Genomic DNA, 27,358 nt, shown 5'->3' with positions numbered 1-27,358 from the left:
GTAAAGACTATTGCAGTAGTCTTAACAAAATGCATCAAATGCATGAATAAGCTTCTCAAAACGATTCCTCATCAAAAAGACTTATAAAGATTCTTTAGGTGAAAAAAGGATACTTGAACCACATTATTGACTTGAACATCAAATTTAAGCTGAGAATCATTCTTAACACCCAAATTAGACACAACATCCTTTGCATCATATGAGACTGAGTAACTACTTGAGCACCACTTGGTGCAAACATAATAAACTCAGTCTTAGACTCATTAATCTGGAGAAAATTACAACCCATCCACAATTATTAACCTCATGAAGACAACTCAGAGCTAAATCCTTAGCTTTAACAGGAGCATAGACCTGACAGTCATCAGCATAAAGATGAAAGTCAAGCTCATATTTCCTAAAGATGGCCCCAAGAGGGAGCAAATATAAATTGAAAAGCAGAGGACCAAGTACAGAGCCCTGTGGGACCCCATATTTCAGGGGAGCATCACTTGAGCAGAAGCTACCAATCTTAACAGTCACATACCTGTCAGCCAGGTAGGAACTCATCCAGAAGAGCGCTGAACCAGAGACCAAAAAAATTCTCCAGTCGATTGAGAAGTATAACATGATCAAGAATATCAAAAGCAGCAGTCAGATCTAAAAGTAATAAAACGACTGTCACCCACTTCAGTATATTGGTAAATATCATTGAACACCCTCAGCAGTGCAGTTTCAGTACTATGCTTTGCTCTAAAAGCTGATTGAAAAACTTCTTAAATTTGTTATTATCTAAATGGTCGGACAATAGCTTAAAAACGACTTTCTCAAGAACCTTAGAAAGATATAGCAGCGTAGAAATAGGTTGATGATTGGATAATACCGAGACATCAAGACCGAGTTTCTTAAGAAGGGGTTTGATTACAGCTCTTTTCAGACTCTTTGGAACTTGCCCACACTGCAGACTAGAGTTGATTACATTATGAACCATATTTGAAATAACTGGCCAAACATTTTTAACAATAGAGGATGGAATGATGTCGAGTGCAGACCTGGATGGTTTCATCCTTCCAACAATTTCATCTAACATATCTGGGGATACAGAGTCAAAAGAATTCAAAGTAGTTGAATCAAAACAGATTTCTTCATCAATAAAACTAAACTGCTGGGGAATTTGAGCTTGAATAGTTTCAGTTTTGCCTATAAATTATGTCAGAAACCTCTCAGCAGTAGTCGAGGAGACTTTAAGTCCACCTGCACACGAAGGATTTCAAATCTCATCCACGGTAGAAAATAGTACTCTTAGGTTATGCTCATTAGAGCTAATAATATCAGATAAAAAAGTGGATTTTGCCTTTTTTACAGCCATTTGATAGGAACACCATGCAGACCTCATGTCTTCAAATGAGGGCTGTGACCTAGATTTCTTCCACTTCTGCTCACATTTCCTGCATTAGGTGAAGATTCTCTGTCATCCTGGACATGATCATCCTGAGCTTTAATATAAAAACAGCTGGACATTTCTGGTCATCTTGAAGACGTTTTTCTTCTCATCCTAGAGGCTTCTTCACATTGGTTGCGAGTAGAAGGCTGTGAGTTATGGTCAGAAATAAACACACTGATGGTCTTTCTTTAGTTTCTCTTTTGAAAACGTTTTAGTCCAAACAAAGGTGATGTTATTGTTCATAGAATTAAAATTCAAGTCCAAGTAGGACCTGTGGTTAGTTGGCTCATTTGAAAAATGTAATGTTTTTGACCTTGAAAGAATCAGGAATCGTTAGGAACTGGAATTGAAACAGGGGAATCGTTCAAATTCAAACGATGCCCAACCCAACTTTTTGTCTGAAGTGATTAACGTAACTGCAGTAAACGTTGACAGATAAAAATAGATTGTGACCGGATTTTTTTAGACCCTGCTGGGGTCACTCAGTGACGCACTCATTGACAACCCAACTCTGGTAATTGGCAGCTCCATAGTCAGAAACGTGGCAGAGACGCCAGCAACCATAGTCAAATGTTTACCTGGGGCCAGAGCGGGTGACATTAAATCCTACCTGAAACTGCTGGCTAAGGATAAGCGTAAATACAGTAAGACTGCTAATTACGCTGGTGGTAACATACCTGCAAACTCAGGGTGTGGAAAAAGGTGACAACTACAATGCCCCCTCCCGTCTGTGGAGTTTGTAGTGACCTGCTCTGGCATTCACACTCATGTTACAGCCCCCTGTATTTGGGCTGATGAGTTTATCTCCCTCTGTTCATCCTGTGAGGTGAACCCCATGATCCAGCTAAATTCCCCCACCAGAGGGAGCCATTATCTGGAACCCTTTGGCCTGCTGCTGCTCTCCACAGGGCAGCTGGTGCACATCAGCTGATTAACTCATTCACTGCCAGCCGTTTCCTGATCACTAACGGCCTTCGCTGCCAGCGTTTCTCACCGTTTTTACTGTTTTTTTAAGAGTCACAGAACGTTGCGCGCTAGCATGATGTCGATGCCAAAACAACCAAAACAAAGAGGAGACTCACTTCTTACATCAGGAAGAAGCCGTGTGTTTTGAGCGTTATCCGTTCTTTCATAATCCGTTGTCGAATTGTGATCGGCAGACGCTTTTCCGGTTCGCGCCTCACTTTTTTTTACAGGAACGGCCCAAAACGATCTCCAAACACATGGATGGTCTGCTTCCTGATCATGTGACGTGTGACATATGCGGATGAAGATCGGCTTCAGGGCTGAGATGTTTGTTCTCTCAGCGCGGGGGCTCGTTCCGATGCTCAAACAGTAAAAAAATGCAAATGACGACTTTAGTCGTCATCTGCAGTGAACGGTTGGATCTGAAATGACGACTTTGTTCGTCAATGGCAGTGAATGAGTTAAGAGGTCTGCACAAACAGTTGAAAAGCCAGACTGAGAGGAGCTGGAGAGAGAAGTGCAGTGAATCGAGAGGTTTTGAAGCTGAGTAAAGAAGGAGCTGGAGAGAGGAGCTGGCATATAGAGGAATCGGTTGCGGCTGAACTGCTGAGCTGGAGAGCTGTGACTGAGACCAGACTGAGAGGTGCCGAGAGGGAAAAACTGCTGCTTTTCTGGTTGGAACGAGTTTCCTAGGATCCCTGAGCTGACATCCAGAGCATTCTCCAAGTGGTTGGGTTCTACACCCTATTGGCTGGAGTCAGAGCGAGTGATGAGTACCACTAAGCTTATTTTATCAAGAAGTTGATTAATAGACTGTCATCACTAACGTCCCTCCACCAGTCACATTTTGGTTTAAAGCTCCTTTTGAAAATAATCCTCCGTAGTCTCGAGTGTTATTACTCTTGAATATTCCTCCTTAGAACCCTTTGATTGTGTTTTACTCATTTGTCGACTTCCTTTGTTGGTCCTAGAGCCTTTGTGATAAATTAATACTTGTTGAGTGCCCGCTCACTTTTTGTATTTTGAGTTCACTGGCTTTGGTTGGGAGTAGGGCCTTAGAGATTCAGGCTGCAACGCCCTTTGTGTGTTATCAAACCACCTTAGTGATTTTACTCCCAAATAGGGTTAAATATACTTTCTGATAATTGTTGAAAAACAGTTTTCTTTCCCTAAGTGGACATTATTATTTGAGATAGTGGATTAAATCCTCTCACGTTGTGTTTTGTCATCGCCCCTACAGGCCTGTTGGAGCATCCCACCTGTAGGCGCAGAGTCCAGGAGTTTAGGGATGCACCGATGGATCGGCATTTGATCGTAATCGGCCGATAGCGCCCCTATCGGTTTTGATCGGAGTTTTCAAAATAGATCAAAGCAGACCGATCAAGTAGGGTTGTCACGGTAACCAGTGTAGCGGTAAACCCCGGTAAAAAAAAAAAGTTGACAATAATAATAACCGTCTTGTTTAAAAAAAAAAACGATATTATCTTAGTGGGTTTACCGTGGCTGCGGTGTAGGCGCGGTGACCCTTACCAGCCACCATATCATCTGCTGAAGTTGCAGGACCGGCGGCACATGCGCACTTTGTTGTTTACAACCAAAACTTTCTTGAAGCTAAAGCTGAAATAATGGCCAAAGGAGGAGACGGCAGCGCTCAGGACATTTTTCATCCCTCAAAGAAGACAAAGTCGGAAGTACGGGCATCTTTTGGATATTTGAAGAATGCAGAGGGACAGTTTATAGAAGACGGCTATCCTGTTTGCAGCACGTGCAGAAAAAGTGTCTGTGAAAGGCAGCAACTCTTCAAATCTTATGACACATCTGCGTGACCATTACCCACAACTCTACAGTCAATGCAAGGCAAGCTAACGTTAGCGTTTTAGCTAAAATGCGTGATCCGAGGATTTGGGTTGAGGGAGAAAGCAACGAGTCGCTATATAAAGCAGCCGCAGCGCCGCTACCTGCATATAAACCGTGTCGCGGACACCCCCATGTTGAAATGACGCTATGCATTACGGGGCTCCCAGGGGCAGATAAGAGTTGGTCTCTCTCCGAGAATAATTATGAATTTAACAACGATTATTGCCTGATGACATTTTCCCACAACTGCAAAGCTCACTGGAAGGACACAACCCGAGGACAATATTTTCCTGATATAGGGTTTATTACTCAAGTAAGGGTAAAAAAGTATCTGATTAGAAGGCTACTTGAGTACTGAGTATCATCTGATCTAATATTTTTATATGATGACATCAAACAGACATAAAATAAGAAGTTATGGGCAAATATTGGTATTTTAAAGACTAAAGAAAAAAAATGTAAACAAATAAACAACATAATTACAAAATAACACATTTTAGGCAGCATTTAGACACAAACTGAGGACAAATTTTCCTGACATACAGGGTTTATTTAATTGTGTGAAAATGTAGCATGTTTTAAAAAAAATACCGCGATAATACCGAAAACCGTGGTAATTTTGGTCACAATAACTGTGAGGTTAAATTTTCACACCGTGACAACCCTAATACAGACCATTTTAGATTAGGTTACATTTCCTTTATTCCCAGATTATGTAGTTTGTAGCACTCATCATAATGTTGTAGAAAATTTCTGGCCAATCCACGTGATTGGTATCGGTGATCGGTATCCGTGATCAGCATTCTTTGATATCGGTATCGGTGATAGGCGACAAAAAACCTGATCGGCGCATCCCTACAGGAGTTCCAAATAAAGTTTATTTTCATTATTTTAAGATGGTCTCGTCTTGGTTATGTTGCGGGTCCACCACTCCTAGTGAGTCTTGCTCAGGGCCCGTAACACTGAGAACAGCAAACATGGAAACATCTGAAAATATTCCAGTATTCCCAAATACTGTAACCATCCCAAAAAGGTTATTGTTGTGGGTCATAAGTGCAGCTGCTCTGATGAGTTTGTTGTGATTAAATGTTTAGAAAGAGCTGCAGCTGCAGGTATTGGGTTATTGATAAAATCCCTAACAGTCATGTAATCATTAGTTTAGAAATACAGAATTAAACTAATTTTTATAAACTATATTCTTGACTCTGTCTGAATTAATATGAAGTGTGTGTTCCTAAGGTCGTATTAAATCAAATATTCAAAGACCAATAAGATTGATCATTTATAATTAGATGGAATATCACATCTTATTGATCATTGAGTAAAAGTAACCACTTCCATCACGTTACACCATCAGCATGGCTCTACACTTCATCCTGCAGCATCTGGACTCCTGGGTACCTACACCAGGATCCTGCCAGAAGCAGAAACAGCTGGAGTTAGCAGGTCAGATCCACGGTGTGTAAAGTCCACTCATGGAGGGAACAGGAAGGGAAACCACTGAAGAACCAGGATAAACAGACCCGAGGAAACATGGACGGAGACACAGCGCTGCCCCGTGGCCAGGCGGGAATGTGGAAACGGACCTGTGGCTATTCCAAACACAGGCGCCATCTTGTTAGCGGCAAGAAGCAGAAGCAGAGTATGGGTGGGATGAGGCTGGCCCATACTCTGGAACAGCAGCTGCTATGTGTGGACTCTCATGTGATTTGTTTATTTACATTTGTAGTAAACCTTTCTCCACACTCATCATGACTAAATGATTTAGGTTTCTTCTGGACTTTCCTGCACGAGTCTACATGTTGCTTCACTCTAACACATTTCTTATGAACCAAACAGCCTGAAGACCTTATTGCTGGATGACTCGTCTCCCTCACGTGTCTCTGGAGAGACCACTTGTGAAGAACTTGTTGACAGACTTACCATCTGACTCAGAAGACCTGCTCTCATTCCAGTCATCATCTTCATCTCCAGTTTCAGACCCAGAGTCTGACAGCTCAGAGTCCAGATTCACACCATCATCATCATCATGATCTTCATCATCTCCACTAACTTCAGTCTCTGAAGAATCAGATGTTTGTTCATGAGGGTTCAGATCTGGGTTCCTGCTAGTTCCTGCTCCTCCACCAGTTTCTGCTGCCATCTGGTCAGCTGAGCTGCTGGTTGGAACATCTCTGTCTTCTATTTGCTGCTGATGAAGCTGTGAGACCAGAGGTTTCTCTTCATCATCCTCACTCTTTATAGAAACAGCAGTAACAGGAAACCCGACAGCTTCAGTCTCCTCCTTCAAACAGAGATGCTCTCCCTCCAGACTGGTCCAGAGCTCCTCCTGTTCCTCCTTTATGTGGAAGTGTTCTGGGTCCTGCTGGTCCACACCAGCACTCTGTTCTTCAGGAGCTTCTTCTTTAACCAGCACCAGCTGTGGAACATCTGTAGGAAACACAGACACATGATGTTACAGACCACCATACCTTTATATTTACACCATGAGTGATACTGGCTACATGATGTGGGAAAAAGGAACAAGAACATGAACTTCATTTAGATAAAAACAGATTTCTACTTTAGGAACAATAAAAACTTCCATCACAATCAGCGTGTTTGTTTCTGACCAGAACTTCTAAGCCTCCTACTCACAACCCAAGCTTTAGATCTGAAGCTGATGTGAGGAGAAACGTCTCCAAGATAAAATCAGCAACTATTCAGTCAAAAGGAAAATGAATAAACACTTAGATGTAGCTGCTGTCAGTAACAATCTTTCACTTTTAAGCTCTCAGCAGGCTAGAGCACTACAAAGCAAATGAATCTTACTAATTAGCATTTTAGGATATTTTTTTGTTGTATATATATATTTTTTTACTTGTACTTCATTTTGAACTAACGTAAAAAAATATTTTTTATACAACACAATATATATATGTATACATATACACTCAACAAAAATATAAACGCAACACCTTTGTTTCTGCTCTGATTTTTCATGAGATGGACTTAAAGATCTAAAATTCATTCCAGATACACAATATTACCATTTCTCTCAAACATTGTTCACAAATCAGTCTAAATGTGTGATAGTGAGCACTTCTGCTTTGCTGACATAATCCATCCCACCTCACAGGTGTGCCACATCAAGATGTTGATCCAACATCATGAGTAGTAAACAGGTGTACCTTATACTGCCCACAATAAAAGGCCACCCTGGAATGTGCAGTTTTTTGCTTTATTGGGGGTCTGGGGACTCAGAACCGGTCAGTATCTGATGTGACCACCATTCGCGTCATGCAGTGCAACACATCTTCTTCGCATGGAGTTTATCAGATTGTCAACTGTGGCCTGTGGAATATTGGTCCACTCCCAGGGTCCGAAATTAAATTTCTTACTCACCGGCCAAGTTGGCTGGTAGATGATGAAAATCTACCGGCCAAGCATATTTTTTACCGGCCAAATTTCTAAATGATTTAGATCCACCTAAAGCATGTTATTCTATATTATGTTGATTCCAAACAGAGTGACAGAATAATTAAAACATCAATTAATAAGAAAAACAACTCTTTTGTCATTTTTACTATTTATTTATTTATTTATTTTTAGAGATGTTTTTATGAACTCTTTCATTGAAATCTAGTCAGACTCCTTGTTTTCTCTGTCCATGAAGTCTGGCCTCCTGCTTCTGACACCGTCTTTGTGCCAAAGCATTACAGCCTCATTTGGGTCATAGTCCTTGATCTCTGGAGAACACAGCTGCACCATGAAAATATGAAAGTGTGTCAGGGCTAGGGTTGTCACGGTAACCGGTGTAGCGGTAAACCCCTGTAAAAAAGTTGACAATAATAATAACCATCTTGTTTTTAAAAAAATATATTATCTCGGTGGATTACCATGGCTGCGGTGTAGGCGCGGTGACCCTTACCAGCCACCGTATCATCTGCTGAAGTTGCCGGCGGCACATGCGCACTTTGTTGTTTACGACCAAAACTTTCTTGAAGCTAATGCTGAAATAATGGCCAAAGGAGGAGACGGCAGCACTCGGGACATTTATTATCCCTCAAAGAAGACAAAGTGGGAAGTACGGGCATTTTTTGGGGGGATATTTGAAGAATGCCGAGGGACAGTTGATAGAAGATGGCTATCCTGTTTGCAGCACGAGCAGAAAAAGTGTATGTGAAAGGCAGCAACGCTACGTGGCCATCATAATGTAGCCATTGTCTCACGACTCCGCCATCTCCAGTTCGCCACTTTTCACAAAATCTTCTGGTTGCCACTGGTCCTGGTGGTTTTTCTTCCAGTTCGACGAGTTTTCTTTTGGAAGGCTGGCTGACTCCAGTTAAAAACCGCCACATTTCACCGCTAGTTTTAACACGAAGCTAACTGCTAACTTGATAAACTGATTGAATGGGATAGGCAGAAATGACGTTGGATCCGGTGCTCACGTTTCACCGTATATATATGTCGATGCGTTTCACGTACGTTTGTGTACGTTGCATGCAGGCGGGAGGAGTATCAGAAATCCATGGAAGATGACTGATAAACATAACTAATTTGGTGCAAACATTTACTCGCTATGTGGCAGATAGAGCTCAAAAATTTACTCGCCAAATGGAGCAATTTGCTCGCATTTGGCGAGTGGCGAGTGTTAATTTCGGACCCTGTCCACTCCTCTTCAATGGCTATGTGAAGTTGTTGGATATTAGTGGGAACTGGTACACGCTGTCGTGTACACCGGTCAAGCACATCCCAAACATGCTTAACGGGTGACATGCCCGGTGAGTATGCTAGCCATGCAAGAACTGGGACCTTTTCAGCTTCCAAGAATTGTGTACAGATCCTTGCAACATGGGGCCGTGCATTTTCTTGCTGAAACATGAGGTGATGTTCATGGATGTACGGCACAACAATGGGCCTCAGGATCTAATCACAGTATCTCTGTGCATTCAAAATGCCATCAATAAAATGCACCTGTGTTCTTCGTCCATAACAGATGCCTGCCCATACCATAACCCCACCACCACCATGGGCCACTCGATCCACAACATTGACATCAGCAAAGTGCTCACCCACACGACGCCACACATGCTGTTTGCCATCTGCCCTGAACAATGTAAACCGAGATTAATCCTTGAAGAGAACACCTCTTCAACGTGCCAGACATTATCGCATTTGCCCACTCAAGTCTGTTACGCGATGAGCTGGAGTCAGGTCAAGACCCCGATGAAGACGACGAGCATGCAGTTGAGCTTCCCTGAGACGGTTTCTGACAGTTTGTGCAGAAATTGTTTGGTTATGCAAACCAATTGTTTCAGCAGCTGTCTGAGTGGCTGGTCTCAGACGATCTTGGAGGTGAACCTGCTGGATGTGGAGGTCCTGGGCTGGTGTGGTTACACAACGTCTACGGTTGTGAGGCCGGTTGGATGTACTGCCATATTCTCTGAAACGCCTTTGGAGATGGCTTATGATGGAGAAATGAACATTCAATGCACGAGCAACAGATCTGGTTGACATTCTTGCTGTCAGCATGCCAATTGCACTCTCCCTCAATGCTTGTGGCATCTGTGGCGTCTTGCTGTGAGACAAAACTGCATATTCCACGGTGGCCTTTTATTGTGGGCAGTATAAGGTACACCTGTGCACTAATGATGTCGGACATTTGTAATACTCTTGATGTGGCACACCTGTGAGGTGGGATGGATTATCTCAGCAAAGCAGAAGTGCTCACTATCACACATTTAGACTGAATTGTAAACAATGTTTGAGAGAAATGGTAATATTGTGTATCTGGAATGAATTTTAGATCTTTAAATCCATCTCATGAAAAATCAGAGCAGAAAAAAAGAAGTTGCGTTTATATTTTTGTTGAGTGTATATATATATATATATATATATATATATATATATTAGAGGTGGGAAAAATGATCAATTCTAAGATGCATCGCGATTCAGCCGTGCACGATTCCGCATCGATGCAGCAACGTGACATAATGAGATTCTCTCCCTATGTCTATGTCGGGGGTCGGCAACCGCGGCTCTGGAGACGCATGCGGCTCTTCCATCCATCTGATGTGGCTCTCTGTGCTTGTAAAATAATGAATGGATATTTAAATAAAATGCTTTATATTTTACTGCATTAATTTTACATCTGTAAGCCAATTCTAAATGTAAAGATTGTCTGCGTAAATCTGAACAGGTCCAACCCGGTCTTACTGTGAGACCGGGTTGACGCGTCACGCATGTGCGTAATCATATGCGTGTTCTGAGCTGACGAGGATGTGAGATTCTGGGATTCTCCTCAGCTCCTGGATGTGTCGCCACATTGGAGGCAGAAACAAGCGCTATTCAGCCAAAGTTTCATAATCAGGGAACATTTTCTAAGTGACAAGTCTCGCTTCAGTCGGAGGAATCGTCCTACATGCGCCCTGGTTCTGCGACGTGCTCCAAGCCCCTCTCCACAACTTCAGCTCACTGTGCGCCGTACGTACGCGCTGACAGCGAGCTGCGCTGAGCTCCGTGTCCAGCTCAGATGGGAATCTTTTCTTGAGTGATTTAGCTACATCTGCGCGAAACGAATAAAATGTCAGTTCGTCTGCATGCGTCGGGGTAATTCTTTCTGTTCTTTCTCCGTCAAAATAAATAGTCAAAAACGGGAACTATCCGGTCAACACAACACAAGCCCTGCTTTTAACTGTTCTGTTTTCTTGTGAAAATAGTTCAATTTAACTTGATTAACACCAGAGCCAGGCGCACTGCACCGTTATCTCCGTCACTGTAAATGAGGGAAAAACAAAATGATCGGATCCTTTTCTGACCTCCCCCACCTACAAAGTTTAATTACAACAATCAAACGTGACAGAGCCTGGATTTGTATTCTGAACAGTCTAAACCTGTTTTAAAAAGAAACGTATGACAAAAGTGGCACCTGCTCAGTAAAACCACCAACAGGGTGAAAAATATCAAAATATTGTAGGCAGAGACGGGCTACAACTTCTGGATCCACTTTATATAAATCGTTTTATTGATTATCTTCTTATGAAAGATAACTTTGACGTACACAAGCGACCGACTGGTACCAGCTGCTGTCTGAAGGTAGGCCCCGCCCACAACGCCGCGGCTGCTGCGGTGTTTTCTTTACTGTGGGAAACGGGTAATAATGGCTCTTTGATGGGAACAGGTTGCCGACCCCTGGTCTATGTCTATGCAGGACAATAAAATTTTGAGGTATTACTTCTGGGGGCAGAGTTGCAATGACATGCGCACTGCGTTGTCCTAGCAGCAATTGGACAGGGATACAGGGCCAACATTACCAGTAATCAAAGATGTACCCGTTACATTTAAATCGGATGTCTGGGCTAATTTCTGTTTTGGGATCCTGGATGTGAAAGAATCACTTAACACAGTATTTGTTTACTATGTTTAAGTTCAGTAATATTCTATCTTAAAGCTGCTCTACTGAAAACATTATTTCTTATATTATTTAAGTAATTATAGGCAGCACACTTTAAACATTATTGCTCACTATAGTGAATAGATGAATGTTCTGTTTTTCAGGGATTTCAAAATCAAAAAGAAATTGAAAACTATTCTTCTGCTTTTATTAAGTAACGAAAATTTTTGTGTGAAGAATCGTGATGCATTTCAGACTCAAATCGAATCGTTAGGCAGATGATCGGAATCGGATCGAATCCTGAGGCAGGTAGAGATGCACACCTCTAATATATATATATATATATATATATATATATATATATATATATATATATATATATATATATATATATATATATATATATATATATATAAAAGTACTGAAAACCTACAGGACACAATGTAATAATAAAATACATAATGGGTTCATATATGAGTGTTTAATGTCTCTGAGCAGCTCTAGAGTCCAATATTTATGCCACAGTTGAAGGGTGTCAGAAATAACACCAAATGAAATGTTTGACTTAGTTTGTTATTTTATTTGAACCCAGAGGTTCGTTTCTGAAATGTTGGAGAATGAATCAAGTTCTGTTTGATGCAGAAAATAATAAAACATAAAACAAATTCTACACTTCCAATAATATTTAAGATGTGTGTTTTATTCTTTCTGATAATAACACCAGCAGAAGGCTGTGGGCTGGATTAGGATTAAATTACCCAGCTGATGGATCTCCTTCACTAACCAGCTAACTACAAACCTTTCCACTAACCTGTCCTGTGTGACCCTCACCATGTGACCCTCATGTCCATGTGACCCTCATGTCCATGCTGTCTCTGGAGGAGCAGATAGGAGACAAGACCTCCTGTAACTTAAAATGAACCAAAGCTTCCTCCCAGTTTCTCTTTAAGCTAAATTTAACATCAGTTTATCATCATGAAACAAAAGAATAAAGTGAAACAAGAACTTCTATCTTCTATTTCTCTCTCCTTTTAACTTCTCCGTGTTCCTAAATAAAAGAGACGACGATCACGCTGCACCCGCCGTCATTGACCCCGCCCCCTCCCCAGGACCGGATCTCCCAGCGTCACAGCACTCGGTCTGACTGAGCGCTTCCAGGAGAAATAATAATTAAATTATGAAAATAATAATGCGTGTTTGGAGCATCGGTTTGGAGGAGCGTCCTCCGATCATCTCTCTTGTGTGAGCAGACAGTCTCTCTCTCTCCCCCCCCCCCCCCCCCTTGTAAAAGCTATAGCTGTGAGAATAAGAGATGAGAATTTTATTTAGCTGTAAACAATAATTGCATTATTGTTGTGCAGGCTAGGTTTTTATGCTCGGTACGGGACTGAAGTGGATTGGAGTCCTGGATTCTCTCCGGATGGAGATGGCGAGCCTGTGCCCGAACTGAACTGAATCCCGATCAGGAGAACATCATTCTTCTATACTGAGCCAACATTCCAATGGTAACCACTCAGACCACTGAACCTGAGTTTTACAAGACCGAGGAGACTTTCTTTTTGACTAGACTACGACCAAATAGAAGACTGACTTAGAGCTCAACCTGACTAGGTTTACTGATATAGGGGGAAAGGCCTAATTGTTTAATTATATGTCTATTGCAGCTGCTGTATTTTTTGTTCTATTTTCATATTTCTATATAAAATTACAAATCTGGTGCAACTGTGTCCTTTTGCTCATTCTTTGGATCCAGCTATTCCATTTCCCACTCACTGGTAATTTGTAAGGTAATCCTGTTGGACCTAGAGTCTGGCCTATTTATTATTATTTTTTGAATAAGTGGTAACTTAATCTGACGCCAGGGTTACAATAGGCTGACAATATATTCATTCATCCACCAGTACCTGTGTCCATGCTGTCCAGGTCCAGGTGGTGAAGAACACACGATGAATCAGTCCCAGCTGATGGATGATCCTGAAGTGGTAGCAGGTTTTCTTTAGCCGTGTTTAGCTAACAGCTGCAATAGAAACAAAGCAGGAGAGCTGATTAAGATGCTGCTTCAGAACAACGCAGGAGATTAAAGATCCAACGCTTTGGTTCTGGCCAAAGGAACAGCAGCAGATCCAGAGGGCAGGAAGTCTAGAGAAAAGCTTTTCTCACCCACAACCTGATTCTGGAGCTCCGATTGCCACGAAGACCGCAGAATATCTTCTCTGGTTCTGGAAAGAACTCCACCAAGTTGTTGAGGAGGAGAAGAAAGTTTCCACAGCCCGGTGAGAAGATTTCTGCAGCAGCAGCAGTTAGTCGCTTTAGCTGATCAACTCTCCCAGAGACTGAAGTGAAGACATTTTTACTGCAGAGCCTCAAATATTCTCCTCACACACCAGAACAACGAGCTAGCTCTGCTAGCAGCTTCCGGTTTCTGCTTCTTCCGGTGGTCAATGACCAGCGTAAAGGTGCACTACCGCCACCTGCTGGAGCAGAATAAAACACAGCTGGCTCTCACACATAACTTCCTCTGGTGGTTTTTCAGACAAAATATTTGTCGAAATGTTTTTTTTAACGGTTTCGTCAAAAGCCCCGAATAAACAAGTACACTACGTTTTGTTATACTTCTGACCCATAATCTAATTGTTTTAGTGAAGGTATTTAGTACAGATTGCTGCGCTCAAAAGGAACAGGAAATGCGTCCTAAGACGATTTGGTCATGATAAAATGCATTTCAGTTTATTTAAAAAGCGCCAAATCACAACAAGAGTCATCTCAAGGGACTTCACAAAGTGAACATTCCAATACAGGTCAGTTCATTAAGCCAATCAGAAAAAAAATCCTATATAAGGAACCCAGCATGTTGCATCATGTCACTGACGATAGAGTCAGTCTTTACAGCAATCTGCGGGGAAAAAAATCGGGAAAAAATCACTGCTAGCAGGGGGGTGGCCCAACACAGCCTCAGTGACAATAATAATGATGATGGCTGGGTTAGTTTGGGAGAAGAGGAACAGTATTCCAAGTGGATCAGGCATTTTGATGAGCCAGTTGGATACTGTGGAGACAGGGATCTGTCAACTTCAGAACACATTGATTTTCTGTCAGTTTTTTTGGATGAGAAATTCTGGACCGTCATCACAACTGAAACTAACCGATATGCTCACCAGTATTTAGAGAGGGAGGAACTGAAATCTAGCTCCAGATATAATGACTGGTACGATGTAACTGTCCCAGAAAATAAAGCGTTCATTGCCTTTCAGTTCTGCATGGGGCTTGTGGAAAAGCCTAAGATTGAGGCTTATACATACACATATATATATATATATATATATATATATATATATATATATATATATATATATATATATATATATATATATATATATATCATGAACACACTTTGTATTAATTCAGACAGAGTCAGGTATATCGTTAGCCTAGTGAACTAGACCAAATTCTTGCTTTGCAAAGTTTGGTCTAGGCACGCTCCATTGGAACCTCAGCAGCTCCTACCAGGACTGTGGCTAGCCAATCACAGCTCTCTAGAGGGGTTTCAAACACATAAAGAGCTGTGATTGGTCCATAATGGTGGGCCAATCATAGTGCTCTATCTGCTTAGTGAACAAATCACAGAGCTTTATCCGCTTTGTGGGCCAATCAGGGCACTCTATATGCCTGGTGGGTGGGATGATGCAACAGAGTGAAACAAGAGGATGTCACATTGATTGTCCAGTGGAATGCGGAGATCATTTGAAAGACAACGGTAGAACCCGCCCCACAACCGAGAGCCGTCAATGGAGCATGGCCAGACTAAATAATACATTTATTTAGTCTGGCTTGCCAGGCTAGTATATCGTTAAAAAGGAATTTTATTTTTTTCTAAACTAATGATTATACATGACAAGATATGAATAATGAGCACAAAAAGCAGCAGCACAGAAATGTGAGCTCACCCCAACTACACTGAGAGAAGCGGAGGAGGACAGAAAGACCCAGCTTAACTGGACCCAGCAGCCAGGTCCAGGTGGACAGAGCAGAACCGGACCGGACCAGTCCACCTGAGGCCAGCAGCAGCTTCCAAGCTACCACCAGGCAATTCTAGGATGCACCATTGGCCACTAGGCCCGGAAGCCCAGGATCTACTGAACACTAACAACTAAAAAGGAAAAATACCAGCAACCAGCATCTGAGTAAGCCACAGGCTACAGGCAGCAACTCAAGCAACTGGGCTACAGGCCTCAACACAAGCTACCAGCTACAAGGAAACAGGTTGAGCTATTGTGTAGAGGTCTGGGGAAATACGTACAAAAGTCATTTACAAACAATAACGACAATGCAAAAAAAGGCTATCAGATTAATAACAAATGCAGGATATTGGGATCACACAAATGAACTTTTTATTAAAACAGACAATGAAGTTACTGTTATTTATTGAACTTTTAGAATTGAGAAATGAGAAGTTTAATGAGAAATTAAAATAAATAGTACAATAAAATAGTACAACAAAAAAACATTTGCAGGTTTACAAGCAAACACACAACTTACACAATTCTAAGAATTGGGTGTAGGCAGAAGCATAAGCTTATAAGCCCAACCCCCGAAACCCTTTGAACTTATGCAAATTTTTAGAATAGCATACCAATTCCATAATTTTTACATCATATTTGAAATGTATGGGAATATATTCAAATCCCCATTCTTGCTTTATAAAAAATAATGACCTTTAATCTTTTATACATTTTTTCATTGACTAGATTCAAAATATTTAATCACATTTGATTTAAACATACCCTTAAACTTTACCATTGTTGAACAATCTTTTTGCTCCTGGTCTAATTTATTCCACACTTCAACCCCAACACAAGAAATACAAAGTTGTTTCATTTTAGTTCTTACTTTAGGCTTTCTAAACATTTTATACCCTCTGAGATCATAAACACACTCTCTGATCTGGAACAGATCCTAAATTTGTTTTGGCATCAAATTATTCATCACTTTTTTACATAAATTGTGCAGTTCTTAATGTAACTAATTCTCTTAGCATTAATACTTTTGAATAGGGCTCGACCGATATGCTTTTTTTGGAACCGATACCGGTATAAAACTTGTAACAAAGGCTGATAGCCGATATAATGGCCGATAAATCTCCCTCACAATAAATAAATAAATAAATACAAATGTTGTTAAGCTTAAACCCTTCATTCTCTGCCTTTTTGATGCTAACTTATTTCTCTATTACACACCAAAGAACTGTCTCAATAACTCACTAGGGTTTCCAAGTAATGCAAATAAGATTTATTTTGCAATCTCAAAAACAACAGAACACACAAACTCAGTCAGTATAAATCTAACATTCAAGTTTTTTGTTTTCTGAGTCTGTGGAGTTTTACACTTTTGTGTTTTGATCCTTTCCAAAGCCGACAGTATTAGGAAAATAAAAATAAGATACGTTAAATGACTAGTATGTGGCAATGTAAGCCTTATGTAAAATATAAGGCTGAAAAATACAGTAGATTTATTCTATTGTAGAGAGGGATGTTTATTTTCTCGTATTTTCTCGTATTACCTCCAGCTAGGGAGAGGAGGGTGGACTCCCTGCACAGCGTTTCATTGCTTTGTTGCCATATATACACAAATATGTGTGAGTGGTTTGGCTATAATCTCAATGATTTCTTTTAAAACAGACATATCAAATCCATGTAAATCTGCTGACTTTTTACTTTTGAATTTTTTAACAACTGTTATAACTTCATTTTCATTTGTGCCTTGAATAATTATGGTTTTATCTAAATTTGTTATTTTACTCACAGCATCAACGTCTAATTTAGTATTTGATATATCTTTTGCCAAATTTGGCCCAATTTCAGTAAAATGCTTATTGGATTCATTTGCTATTTCTTTAGACTGATACATTTCTTGATTGTCTTTTGTTAGAAAAATATTTGGAAGACTATTGGTGCCACTACCCTTTATTACATCATTTAATATGTGCCACGTATTTTTAATGTTAGATTTATTTCCTTCCAATAATTTGCTATAATAATTTATTTTACTAGATCTCATAATACTTATTAATTTATTCTTGTATATCTTGTAATTCTGTTCTACTTCCTCCGTTCTTTTCTTTAAAAAGTCTTTATACAGCTTTTTTTTTCTGCAAGCTTTCTGAATCCCCTTAGTTATCCACGGATTTTTAACATATTTATTCTTATCCACCTTATAAAGCAATGGGCAATTTTTTTCATAAAGAGAAGTTACAATATTTAAAAATTTTCCATAAGCCATATTTACATCTTCCACATAAACCTCCTCCCAATTTTGTTCCATTAAGTCAGTTTTAAATGAATTTACTGCTTCTTGATTTTTTAGCCTACTCAGATTCAATTTGAGTAGTTACCGTTGTCCTTTGTACAACTGTGAAAACCGGCAAATTATCAGACATATCGGTTATTATAAGACCACTTAACACATCATTTTCAAGAATATTTGTAAAAATATTGTCGATCAGTGTCGCACTAGTTCTTGTAATTCGAGTTGGCCGAGTTATTAGTGGATACAGTCCCAGACTAAACATGGAATTAATAAACTCTGTATTTGCATTTTGCATTTGAGGATTCAACAGGTCAATGTTAAAATCCCCACAGACAAAACACATTTTTCTGTTGATTATATCATCATACATAAACTATTTTTTCTTTAAACATTCCAACACAAGATCCTGGTTTCCTATACATACAACTGACTAACACATTCTTAGACTTTTCCATTTGTATTTCCACAGATACACAGTCCATAATGTTATCCATAACTAATGTCATATCACCCACCAATCTACTTTGGAAGTTTTTATCAATATACAAAGCCACACCCCCACCATTTTTGCAATCTCTACTTGTGGAAAACATATTATATCCTTCAATTTGAAACATAGATATCCTCCCTTCCTGGAGCCATGTCTCAGAGATTGCTATTACAGTAAACTGATGATTTGATTGCTTCAAACATTGCATAATCTTCACAAAATTTTCATAACTTGAATTACCAGTTCCTGTTCTTACTGTATTGAGAGTTGAATGATCCAGATTCTTTGTATATCTTCTTGTTGTGTCATCAATGCGTGAAGTTGGTTGTCTTCATCTTGTTCATCCTTGGTGATCCACAGCAGACGTATGTCATTTGTATTGATCAAGTTCTTTAATATCTTTGATGACCATCACTTTTGCCTGCTCCGGGGGACCATTTAGCTTTCTCAGTAGTTTGCAGTTTCTTCTCCAGGTGTCATGGATCTTCTTTTCTTTTGTCAGGATCCTTGCTTGCCTTGCGATTTCTGAGTTTCTTTTCGTAAGATGCTCATTCACATATACATGTGTACCCTTTAATTTTTTTGCATTCCTCAAAACCTCCATTTTACATTTTCTACTGGCAAGCCTGACCGCAATGGTTGACGTTTTACTATGTTTTTGAGCCAATGAGTGACAAGCCACAATGTCTTTACTGGATATTGCAATATCTTTGCTGTTGAAAATTTTGATCACCTGAGGAAGCTACTAATCTCTGAGTATCGTGGTTTCGACGTCCGGTGACCTCACCACTAATTTTTTGTGTTTGTCCTGTCTGGCTGTGAAGCAAACAGAATTAATTGATGTCTGAATGTTGGTAACACGCCTTACAGATTTACTCTCAGGTGGAGCATCAAAGCGTTTGCTTTTAATGTCACGCCTGATACTTAAAACTTTATTGTTACTGTTTTTGAATGCTTTGTGATTCCGACCAGACACGGAGACAGAGGTGAAAGAGAAAGGAAGAGACAAAAGGTGTGTGTGTGTGTGTGTGTGTGTGTGTGTGTGTGGGGTCCACAAAAATAAACAATAATGAACAAGAATCTGCTTCTAGACCTGCAGAAAGAGACAAGAAAAAAAAGGGACACAACAACAACACAAGATCTAGCTATCACTGCGTCAACTTGATGAAGAATTATATAATCAACATTGTTTAACTGAACAATCCCACGATAATAAATCACAGTGCATTAAGTGCCCACCATAGCCTTAAGACATGTGTTGAACGTGCCCAAGTCCATACTTATGAGAGCACCATGTGAGCACCTGTGTGTGTACACGCGCTTGTTTATGTAAGGTTTCTCTATAGGAGCGTCCAATAGAGAGTGTGAGGGGCCACAGATCTGTCCCCTAAAGATGTGCAGGAGATGGAGGGAGCTCCAAGTCCCAGAGATCCAGGAGTTGCCCCAGAGCACAGGAACTCCAGGGAGACTGCGACCATAAAAGCCCCCGCCCCCCATCGAGAGGTGCAGAGGATCGGCCCGGGGGGTCACAACCAGCAGCCGGCAGAGTCCCGGGAGATATCGGCGGCAAGCCCACAGGCCCGCCCGCAGCCTCCCACCTCCTAGCCGGCCGAGCCCGGAACCGAATGACCCGGGTCATGTCTCCTGTCAAGTGTTGATGATCCAACAGCGGACTGAACCAGAACCGTTCTGAACTCTGTCATTTACCATCTAAACACACATTGTTCATGATTCTTCCTCAATAGCTTTTTTTTCACACTACTGGCTCTGTCAGGTCAGTCTTTTTCAGGATTCAGTTTTAGTCTAAAAATTTCCCTTTTTTTGTATTTTTATTATGGTCTTTGTCTTTGTTACAAGCCAATTTACCGGGCTAGCTCCACTCTGCTAGATGTTACTAATATCTCAGGGCTTGACTTGTAATCGATGTAGTGAGTGTGACAATGCCAGCTAGCAACAAACACTCTTACTCTGTAGGAGTTGATCTGAAATCACCACAAACCCAGAGCTTCTAATTCTGACCAAAATTAGTTCAAGCAGACAAAGAGGACGCACAAACACACCTACACACACCTCCAGTCCATGAAGCTTGCGTACACTTCAGATTAAGACCCTTGCCAGCTGTTCCTTTTATGCTGAGGAGACAACCGACTTTACCTGTAGCCTAGGATGGAGGAAACACTTATATCAATACCTCGGGATGGCATTTACAACCAGCATCTCACCTTTGCTTGGTTACCGACAGGAGGAGACCCCACTCGTAATTCCTTTTTTCGTTCCACGAATCCGAGGAACTAGGTTTTATTTCACACAGATGAAAAAAGAATAATCCAAACGAAACCCCGACAAAGCGGGTTAAAAACTGAAACAACTCTTTGCCAATAAACCGAGTTATAGCAAAGTTGAGCTGAATAAGCTCTCCAAAAATGACACTGGTCAGATTATCACAGACAAAAAGCTCAAAGCAAAAGCTTCCTTCTTTCCATCTCTCTACCTCACACACTCTTCCCATTAAAGGCCATTCCCTCCAGACCCAGTAGCTCCTTTTTATTTACTGTCCCCCCTCCCTCACAGTCATTTCTTTGTTTGCTGCTTCAGACTTCCTGGTCACGTGTTCCTCTTCTTCTTGTTACTTCTCCAACGGCCCCGAAGAGACCATAAATCTTGGATGTCATGATGTCACATTTTCTTCTCCCAGTCTTCATCTGTTCACTTGTTTCTTCTCAGCATGCTGTTGACATTAGCCCAACGTTGCTCCTCCTCCTTGCTTGTCAGGGGGAGCAATTTTATCGATTCTAAAAGTCTGTATGTTGTTTGGATAAACCATTAGCTGGTGCACCTGGACTTTCTCCAGAATGAGCCTCCTTACCTCCTCCCCTTCTCTGGAGGTCAAAAATCTTATCACAGAACGTGAGACCGAAACAGCTCGGTGAAGGCAACTAGCAATTTATGACTTCAGGGGTGATAAGAGACAAGGCTATTGGGACAGAGAGAGAGAGAGAGAGAGAGACACACACACACACACACACACACACACACACACACACACACACACACACACACACACACACACACACACACACACACACACACACACACACACACACACACACACACACACACACACACACACACACACACTGGAAAGCCTAGAATTGATTTCACACAATGAGAGACATAATCCAGACTTAATTCCATACATTAAAAAGTCTGATTATGCTCCATACAGCAGTCTTTTTTTTTAGTTTTGTCGTTCTTATAAAGCACCTTGTGAGCTTATCTTGAGAGACGCTAAATACAAATACTTTTTCTTCTGCCTAGTGGTATGCAAGCACATTACAGCGGTACTTGGAAACAGTTCATATTTCATTTCCCAGATGATGGCGTTCAGTGATTCGACAGCATTTGCTGAACCTTACTAAAAAATAAAAACAAAAACATTGGACTGTGATCTGTATTGCTTAATTAATTCAGAAATTAATAAACCCACAGCTTTTATCAGTGATAATGGCAAAAAAAATGCCTTAACCACAACTACATGAAAAAATCAGAACAGGACAACCGCACGATGCTGCGCTACTGAGAGAGGGCATGAAGCCTCGTTCACACTGAATACAGAACGCATGCAGAAGTGCTAAGTGTCTGTGATTAATCGTCCACCAGCAGTGATTAGTTGTGTCATCAGAAATAAAGGGAATGTGGTTAATTTTCATGCTGAGCTGTTTCTTGGAGTGCTAGGACTCAATCATGGCAAAGTTTGAGTTAAAAAAGATAACCGGTTCATTACAATCTAGTCCATGTTAATACAAGCATCGGTACACCGGTGGAGAACCACGCAGCCCAAAAGTGGTTCTGTCTTTCCGGCATCTGTCCACTGCTTATAACTCTGCAACAGCATCTCTAAAAACTCTGGTACAGGCACATTCCTAAGCCTGCTTAGAATAGCAAAATGCTAGTGTAGGAGAATGGAGTCTCCACAGAGCCGCCTTGTAATTTATGACTTCTTGACAACAGTCCCAGCTGTCTCTCCACAGCCTTTAAGGTGGGATTTCTTCTTAGGGGCTCCAAATGAATAAAGATGGCACATTCTTTTTAAGCTGCAGTTATTACAACATTGTATGCTATTATTTTTGTAGCGACATGAATGGCCTCATATTTGTGACCCAAAGGTCTCACTTCACTAGGTCGATCTGGGTCAAGCTGTACTTTGTCCCACAGATTATCCATCGCAGGAGCTGTAAAGTCTGCTGAACACCATCTTTTATCTGTCTGCTGTTCCGTCCCAAGATGGACACTTCAAGATTTTAAATAATTTTAATAAACTCTTTTTACTGTTTATTACAATCATAAAATAATCATCATGGTTCAGTATAAATGTATTTAATTACTGAAATGACTTATTCTTTGGGTTAATAATAATTATTATTTATGGTAAATAGTAATGTTTGATCCGTAACCAGAAGGTCATTTGCATGTGTACACATCATGCAGAACTGAATCCAAGGTAAAAGTTAACTTGCTCTCACATGTCTTTGCTCCATAACAAAAAGCTTTCTGACACTGAGAGGGCGTGTTCTGAGGTTTTGTTAAAACCAAAATCTTCGCAGCTCAAGTCCAGTTCTTGAACCAACCAGAGTACGAGGGTCGGCCGCCTGAAGCCTCACTAAGCTGTTCTGTCACGCCGATAGAATTGCTCCAAATAAACACACCTGAAACCACCTTACCAAAACTCCTTCAGAGTTATGGATTTTGAGACACAAATAGTTAGGGTTCCAAGCCCAAAGGGCATTGGAACCCTATTGTTTTTCTACGGATTTTTCATTATTATTCTTCTCCGCTAATACTGTATGGGGGCAAGAGCCTGAAATTGCCAGGAAAAATCTGATATGGCAGTCTGATAGAAAATCCTGACCGCTACTCAGGTTCGAAAATTTGGACCCAGAGTCACCTAGGTGGCGCTATTGCGGAGGTGAATACGTTTGAGCTACTAGCTCCCAAACCATAGGCCCTACAGTCCAAAAACTTTATATGGACATGATCCTTGGATGATTCTGCATCTTTTTTGTATTGGCCACGCCCATTTCCACCTAACTAGATTTTTTGCTAGATCTCAAAAAACGCAAAACTTAGTTTTAATCACCTATTCGTCATTTTTCGTCGAATCAACTTCAACCTTTGAACATATAATCTATGGAGGAAGAGAAGTTGTTGTGATGAAGAAAAACGCGGAATTATTGAAAATTGGGTTAATGACACCATGTCAAATTCAGTGCGCTAGCTAGCACATGTCCTAATTGATTATATCTTCAACAATTTTCAAGATAAAATGATGAGACTCTAGACCCTTACAAAGTATGAGCGGTAAACCCTATCTACGCAATTTTGTTTGGATTCACCAATAGGGGCGCTAAAGATTCAAAAAGTTTGTTTCAGCCAAACGGCTTGATGGATTTCCACAAAACTTGGCAGATATGTTTATCATTGGACCCTTACGCTATATTTCGAAAATGATTAAAAAGTGGGCGTGGCTTATAGGCTATAAATAGGCTTTAAAAGTTTTCGCCCTTTTACTCATGAAAAATATATATTCTGTACAGAAAGTTACAAATCAAATCAGTCATAGTGACATCTACAATCACAGAAAAAAATTAGAATTTTGTCCAATAGATGGCGCTGTTGTACCCCAAAAATGTTTATGGCATGTTTCTCCCCATTACATTCGTAAAAAAACAAATGGTCTCATCCAGTATGTTCATTGATTCAGTCAAATTTAGATGAGTATTTTAAAAAATAATTTAAACTTATGCTAATTAGTAGAAATTTGCATAGTAAGTCAAACGTACTTTCGTTAACTCCTCCCGGCCGTCCAACACAATCACATCACTACTTTTCCTGACAAGAGAGGAGGAGCGGCTGACCAAACGATGTGAAGGGATTTTGGATAATTTGCTTATTTGTTTTTTAAAATAATTTTTGGGGAATGAAACTATTTTTTTAGCATAACTTCAAAAGATTTTAACATTTTTCAAAGCTATTCATAACCACCATACCTAAGGTCAATTCAAGTGGATATCTTGATTTTCAGCTTGATTCAACAATAGGGGGCGCTATAAATAGGAAGAAATTATACTGCTGAACTGGCTAAATGGATCTGCACGAAACTTAGTGGTTGTCATTATTATAGAGTCGTAAGACTACATTATCAATATGGTAATGATTGATCAAAGTGGGCGTGGTTTATGATCATTTAAAATTTCAAATTTGAAAAATTTCCTACAAATCATTATTTGCATGTAAGAGGCTAAGATTTTCAGGTTGTGTTAACTGGGTAGGCTGGAGCTTATGTCACATTCTGGTCAGAGTTGGGATCGATCCTTCAACCTTTTAGAGCCATTCCCATCTGTACCTGGTCGACCCTGCCCGGATAGCTCCAGATGGCCCCAGCTTGGCCCGGATGATTCCACACATTCTTGCTTAGGTATGCAAGGAATGCAGTCAGAGACATTTTTAGGTTCTAGGTAATCAGCATGATAATGAATGAGAATGAATTGAGCATGCCATAAGCCCATGTGGGTTGATACTACCCACCAATCAGAGGCTTGCTCTAGTGGAAGGTGTGAATATGCTGTCAGCAGGGGGAGTGTTGGCCCTGGTCAGCCTGAAGCAGACCACCTCAGAAAGAGGGCTGAAAAACAGTCTCGTTGCACCCTAAAAATAGGACGGGACGCCGGCGGGAGAACGTGTCTTTGGGGCGGGGCTGCGTGAGGAGTGGGGAAGTTGAGGGCGGGGCCAGGTGGGCGACTGGCGCTGGTGGCTTGGAACCCGTTCATAACTGCTTGCAGTTCTAGTTTCATCAGTCGTTGTGACCCGGAGACATCTCAGGACCGATTTGAGTCGCACCAAGGTCCTTCTACCCACCTCGTGCCCGGAGGACATCATCTCCACCTGACATCTCGGATCCACAGAGGGTCTCCTGAACTGGGTGAGGTAGACACTTTCCGACAAATGGCGTCTGAAGCTGTTCTCCCTAAGAAACAATTCAGTTAGCTGCAAAAACGTTTTCCACCCAGAACACGTTTCTCTCTCTGAAAGAAATCTTCTGAGATATCATCCACGCATCCAAAACATTGCATTTCATTTTAGTTTTCCATTCAGACACAGGTTTGATTTTAATGACAAGTTTTAATATCAAAGCTGTTACAAATTGTCATTTTTAAATTGTCATTTCAATTGTCATCTTTAAAATTGTTAGTAATAAATTCTTAACTTTTTAAACCTGACTCGTCTTTGAAATGAAACACACAATATATTTGGCTATTGAATAAGCAAAGATTCCATTAAGTCTTCTGTTTAATAAACTTTTGCCATTAGTTTAATTATCTTAAATTAACATTAATCTTTGGATTGAAATATAGACCAAGACAGTTGGTGTATGAACTACTATCGATTGTATAAATATTAGGGCTGGGACTTGATTAAAAATTTTAATCTAATTAATTACAGGCTTTGTAATTAATTAATCTCAATTAATCATTCAGGAAAATGTGCTCTCAAAGTAAAACTTTTAATTAAAATTATGAGACAGAGAATCTGGACCCCGAGGCACCTAGGTGGCGCTATTGCGGAGGTGAATACGTTTGAGCTACTAGCTCCCAAACCATAGGCCCTACAGTCAAAAAACTTTATATGGACATGATCCTTGGATGATTCTGCATCTTTTTTGTATTGGCCACGCCCATTTCTGCCTAACTAGATTTTTAGCTAGATCTCAAAAAACGCAAAACTTAGTTTTAATCACCTATTCGTCAATTTTCGTCGAATCAACTTCAACGTTTGAACATATGATCTATGGAGGAAGAGAAGTTATTGTGATGAAGAAAAACGCGGAATTACTGAAAATTGGGTTAATGACACCATGTCAAATTCAGTGCGCTAGCTAGCACATGTCCTAATTGATTATATCTTCAACAATTTTCAAGATAAAATGATGAGACTCTAGGCCCTTACAAAGTATGAGCGGTAAACTCTATCTACGCAAATTTGTTTGGATTCACCAATAGGGGGCGCTAAAGATTCAAAAAGTTTGTTTCAGCAAAACGGCTTGATGGATTTCCACAAAACTTGGCAGATATGTTTATCATTGGACCCTTAAGCTATATTTTGAAAATGATTAAAAAGTGGGCGTGGCTTATAGGCTATAAATAGGCTTTAAAAGTTTTCGCCCTTTTACTCATGAAAAATATATATTCTGTACAGAAAGTTACAAATCAAATCAGTCATAGTGACATCTACAATCACAGAAAAAAATTAGAATTTTATCCAATAGATGGCGCTGTTGTACCCCAAAAATGTTTATGGCATGTTTCTCCCCATTACATTCGTAAAAAAACAAATGGTCTCATCCAGTATGTTCATTGATTCAGTCAAATTTAGATGAGTATTTTAAAAAATAATTTAAACTTATGCTAATTAGTAGAAATTTGCATAGTAAGTCAAACGTACTTTCGTTAACTCCTCCCGGCCGTCCAACACAAGCACATCACTACTTTCCCTGACAAGAGAGGAGGAGCGGCTGACCAAACGATGTGAAGGGATTTTGGATATTTTGCTTATTTGTTTTTATATGATTTTTTTAAATAATTTTTGGGGAATGAAACTGTTTTTTAGCATAACTTCAAAAGATTTTGACGTTTTTCAAAGCTATTCATAACCACCATACCTGAGGTCAATTCAAGTGGATATCTTGATTTTCAGCTTGATTCAACAATAGGGGGCGCTATAAATAGGAAGAAATTATACTGCTGAACTGGCTAAATGGATCTGCACGAAACTTAGTGGTTGTCATTATTATAGAGTCGTAAGACTACAATATCAATATGGTAATGATTGATCAAAGTGGACGTGGATTATGATCATTTAAAATTTCAAATTTGAAAAATTTCCTAAA

The 27,358-nt window shown here is 40.3% G+C and overlaps 1 protein-coding gene across 1 annotated transcript in view; it reads right to left on the bottom strand.

The window, feature by feature from the left end:
- The window catches only part of LOC107373214 (zinc finger protein 665-like), a 30,433-nt gene extending 6,415 nt beyond the window's left edge, over positions 1-24,018 (bottom strand). The window contains exons 1-4 of the mRNA XM_070548181.1: positions 20,637-24,018; positions 13,782-14,092; positions 13,526-13,638; positions 6,170-6,676 (exon numbers count right to left, since the gene is read on the bottom strand). Of these exons, the coding sequence (XP_070404282.1) occupies positions 6,170-6,676; positions 13,526-13,535 (517 nt within the window). The 5' untranslated portion in view covers positions 13,536-13,638; positions 13,782-14,092; positions 20,637-24,018. The remainder of the gene's footprint in view (positions 1-6,169; positions 6,677-13,525; positions 13,639-13,781; positions 14,093-20,636) is intronic.
- Positions 24,019-27,358: the final 3,340 nt, after the last annotated feature.

Source organism: Nothobranchius furzeri, chromosome 2, assembly GCF_043380555.1.
Source record: "Nothobranchius furzeri strain GRZ-AD chromosome 2, NfurGRZ-RIMD1, whole genome shotgun sequence".
Lineage (NCBI taxonomy): Eukaryota > Metazoa > Chordata > Actinopteri > Cyprinodontiformes > Nothobranchiidae > Nothobranchius > Nothobranchius furzeri.
The sequence above is the reverse complement of the archived record's forward strand: the minus strand, read 5'-3'. Positions and strand labels throughout refer to the sequence as shown.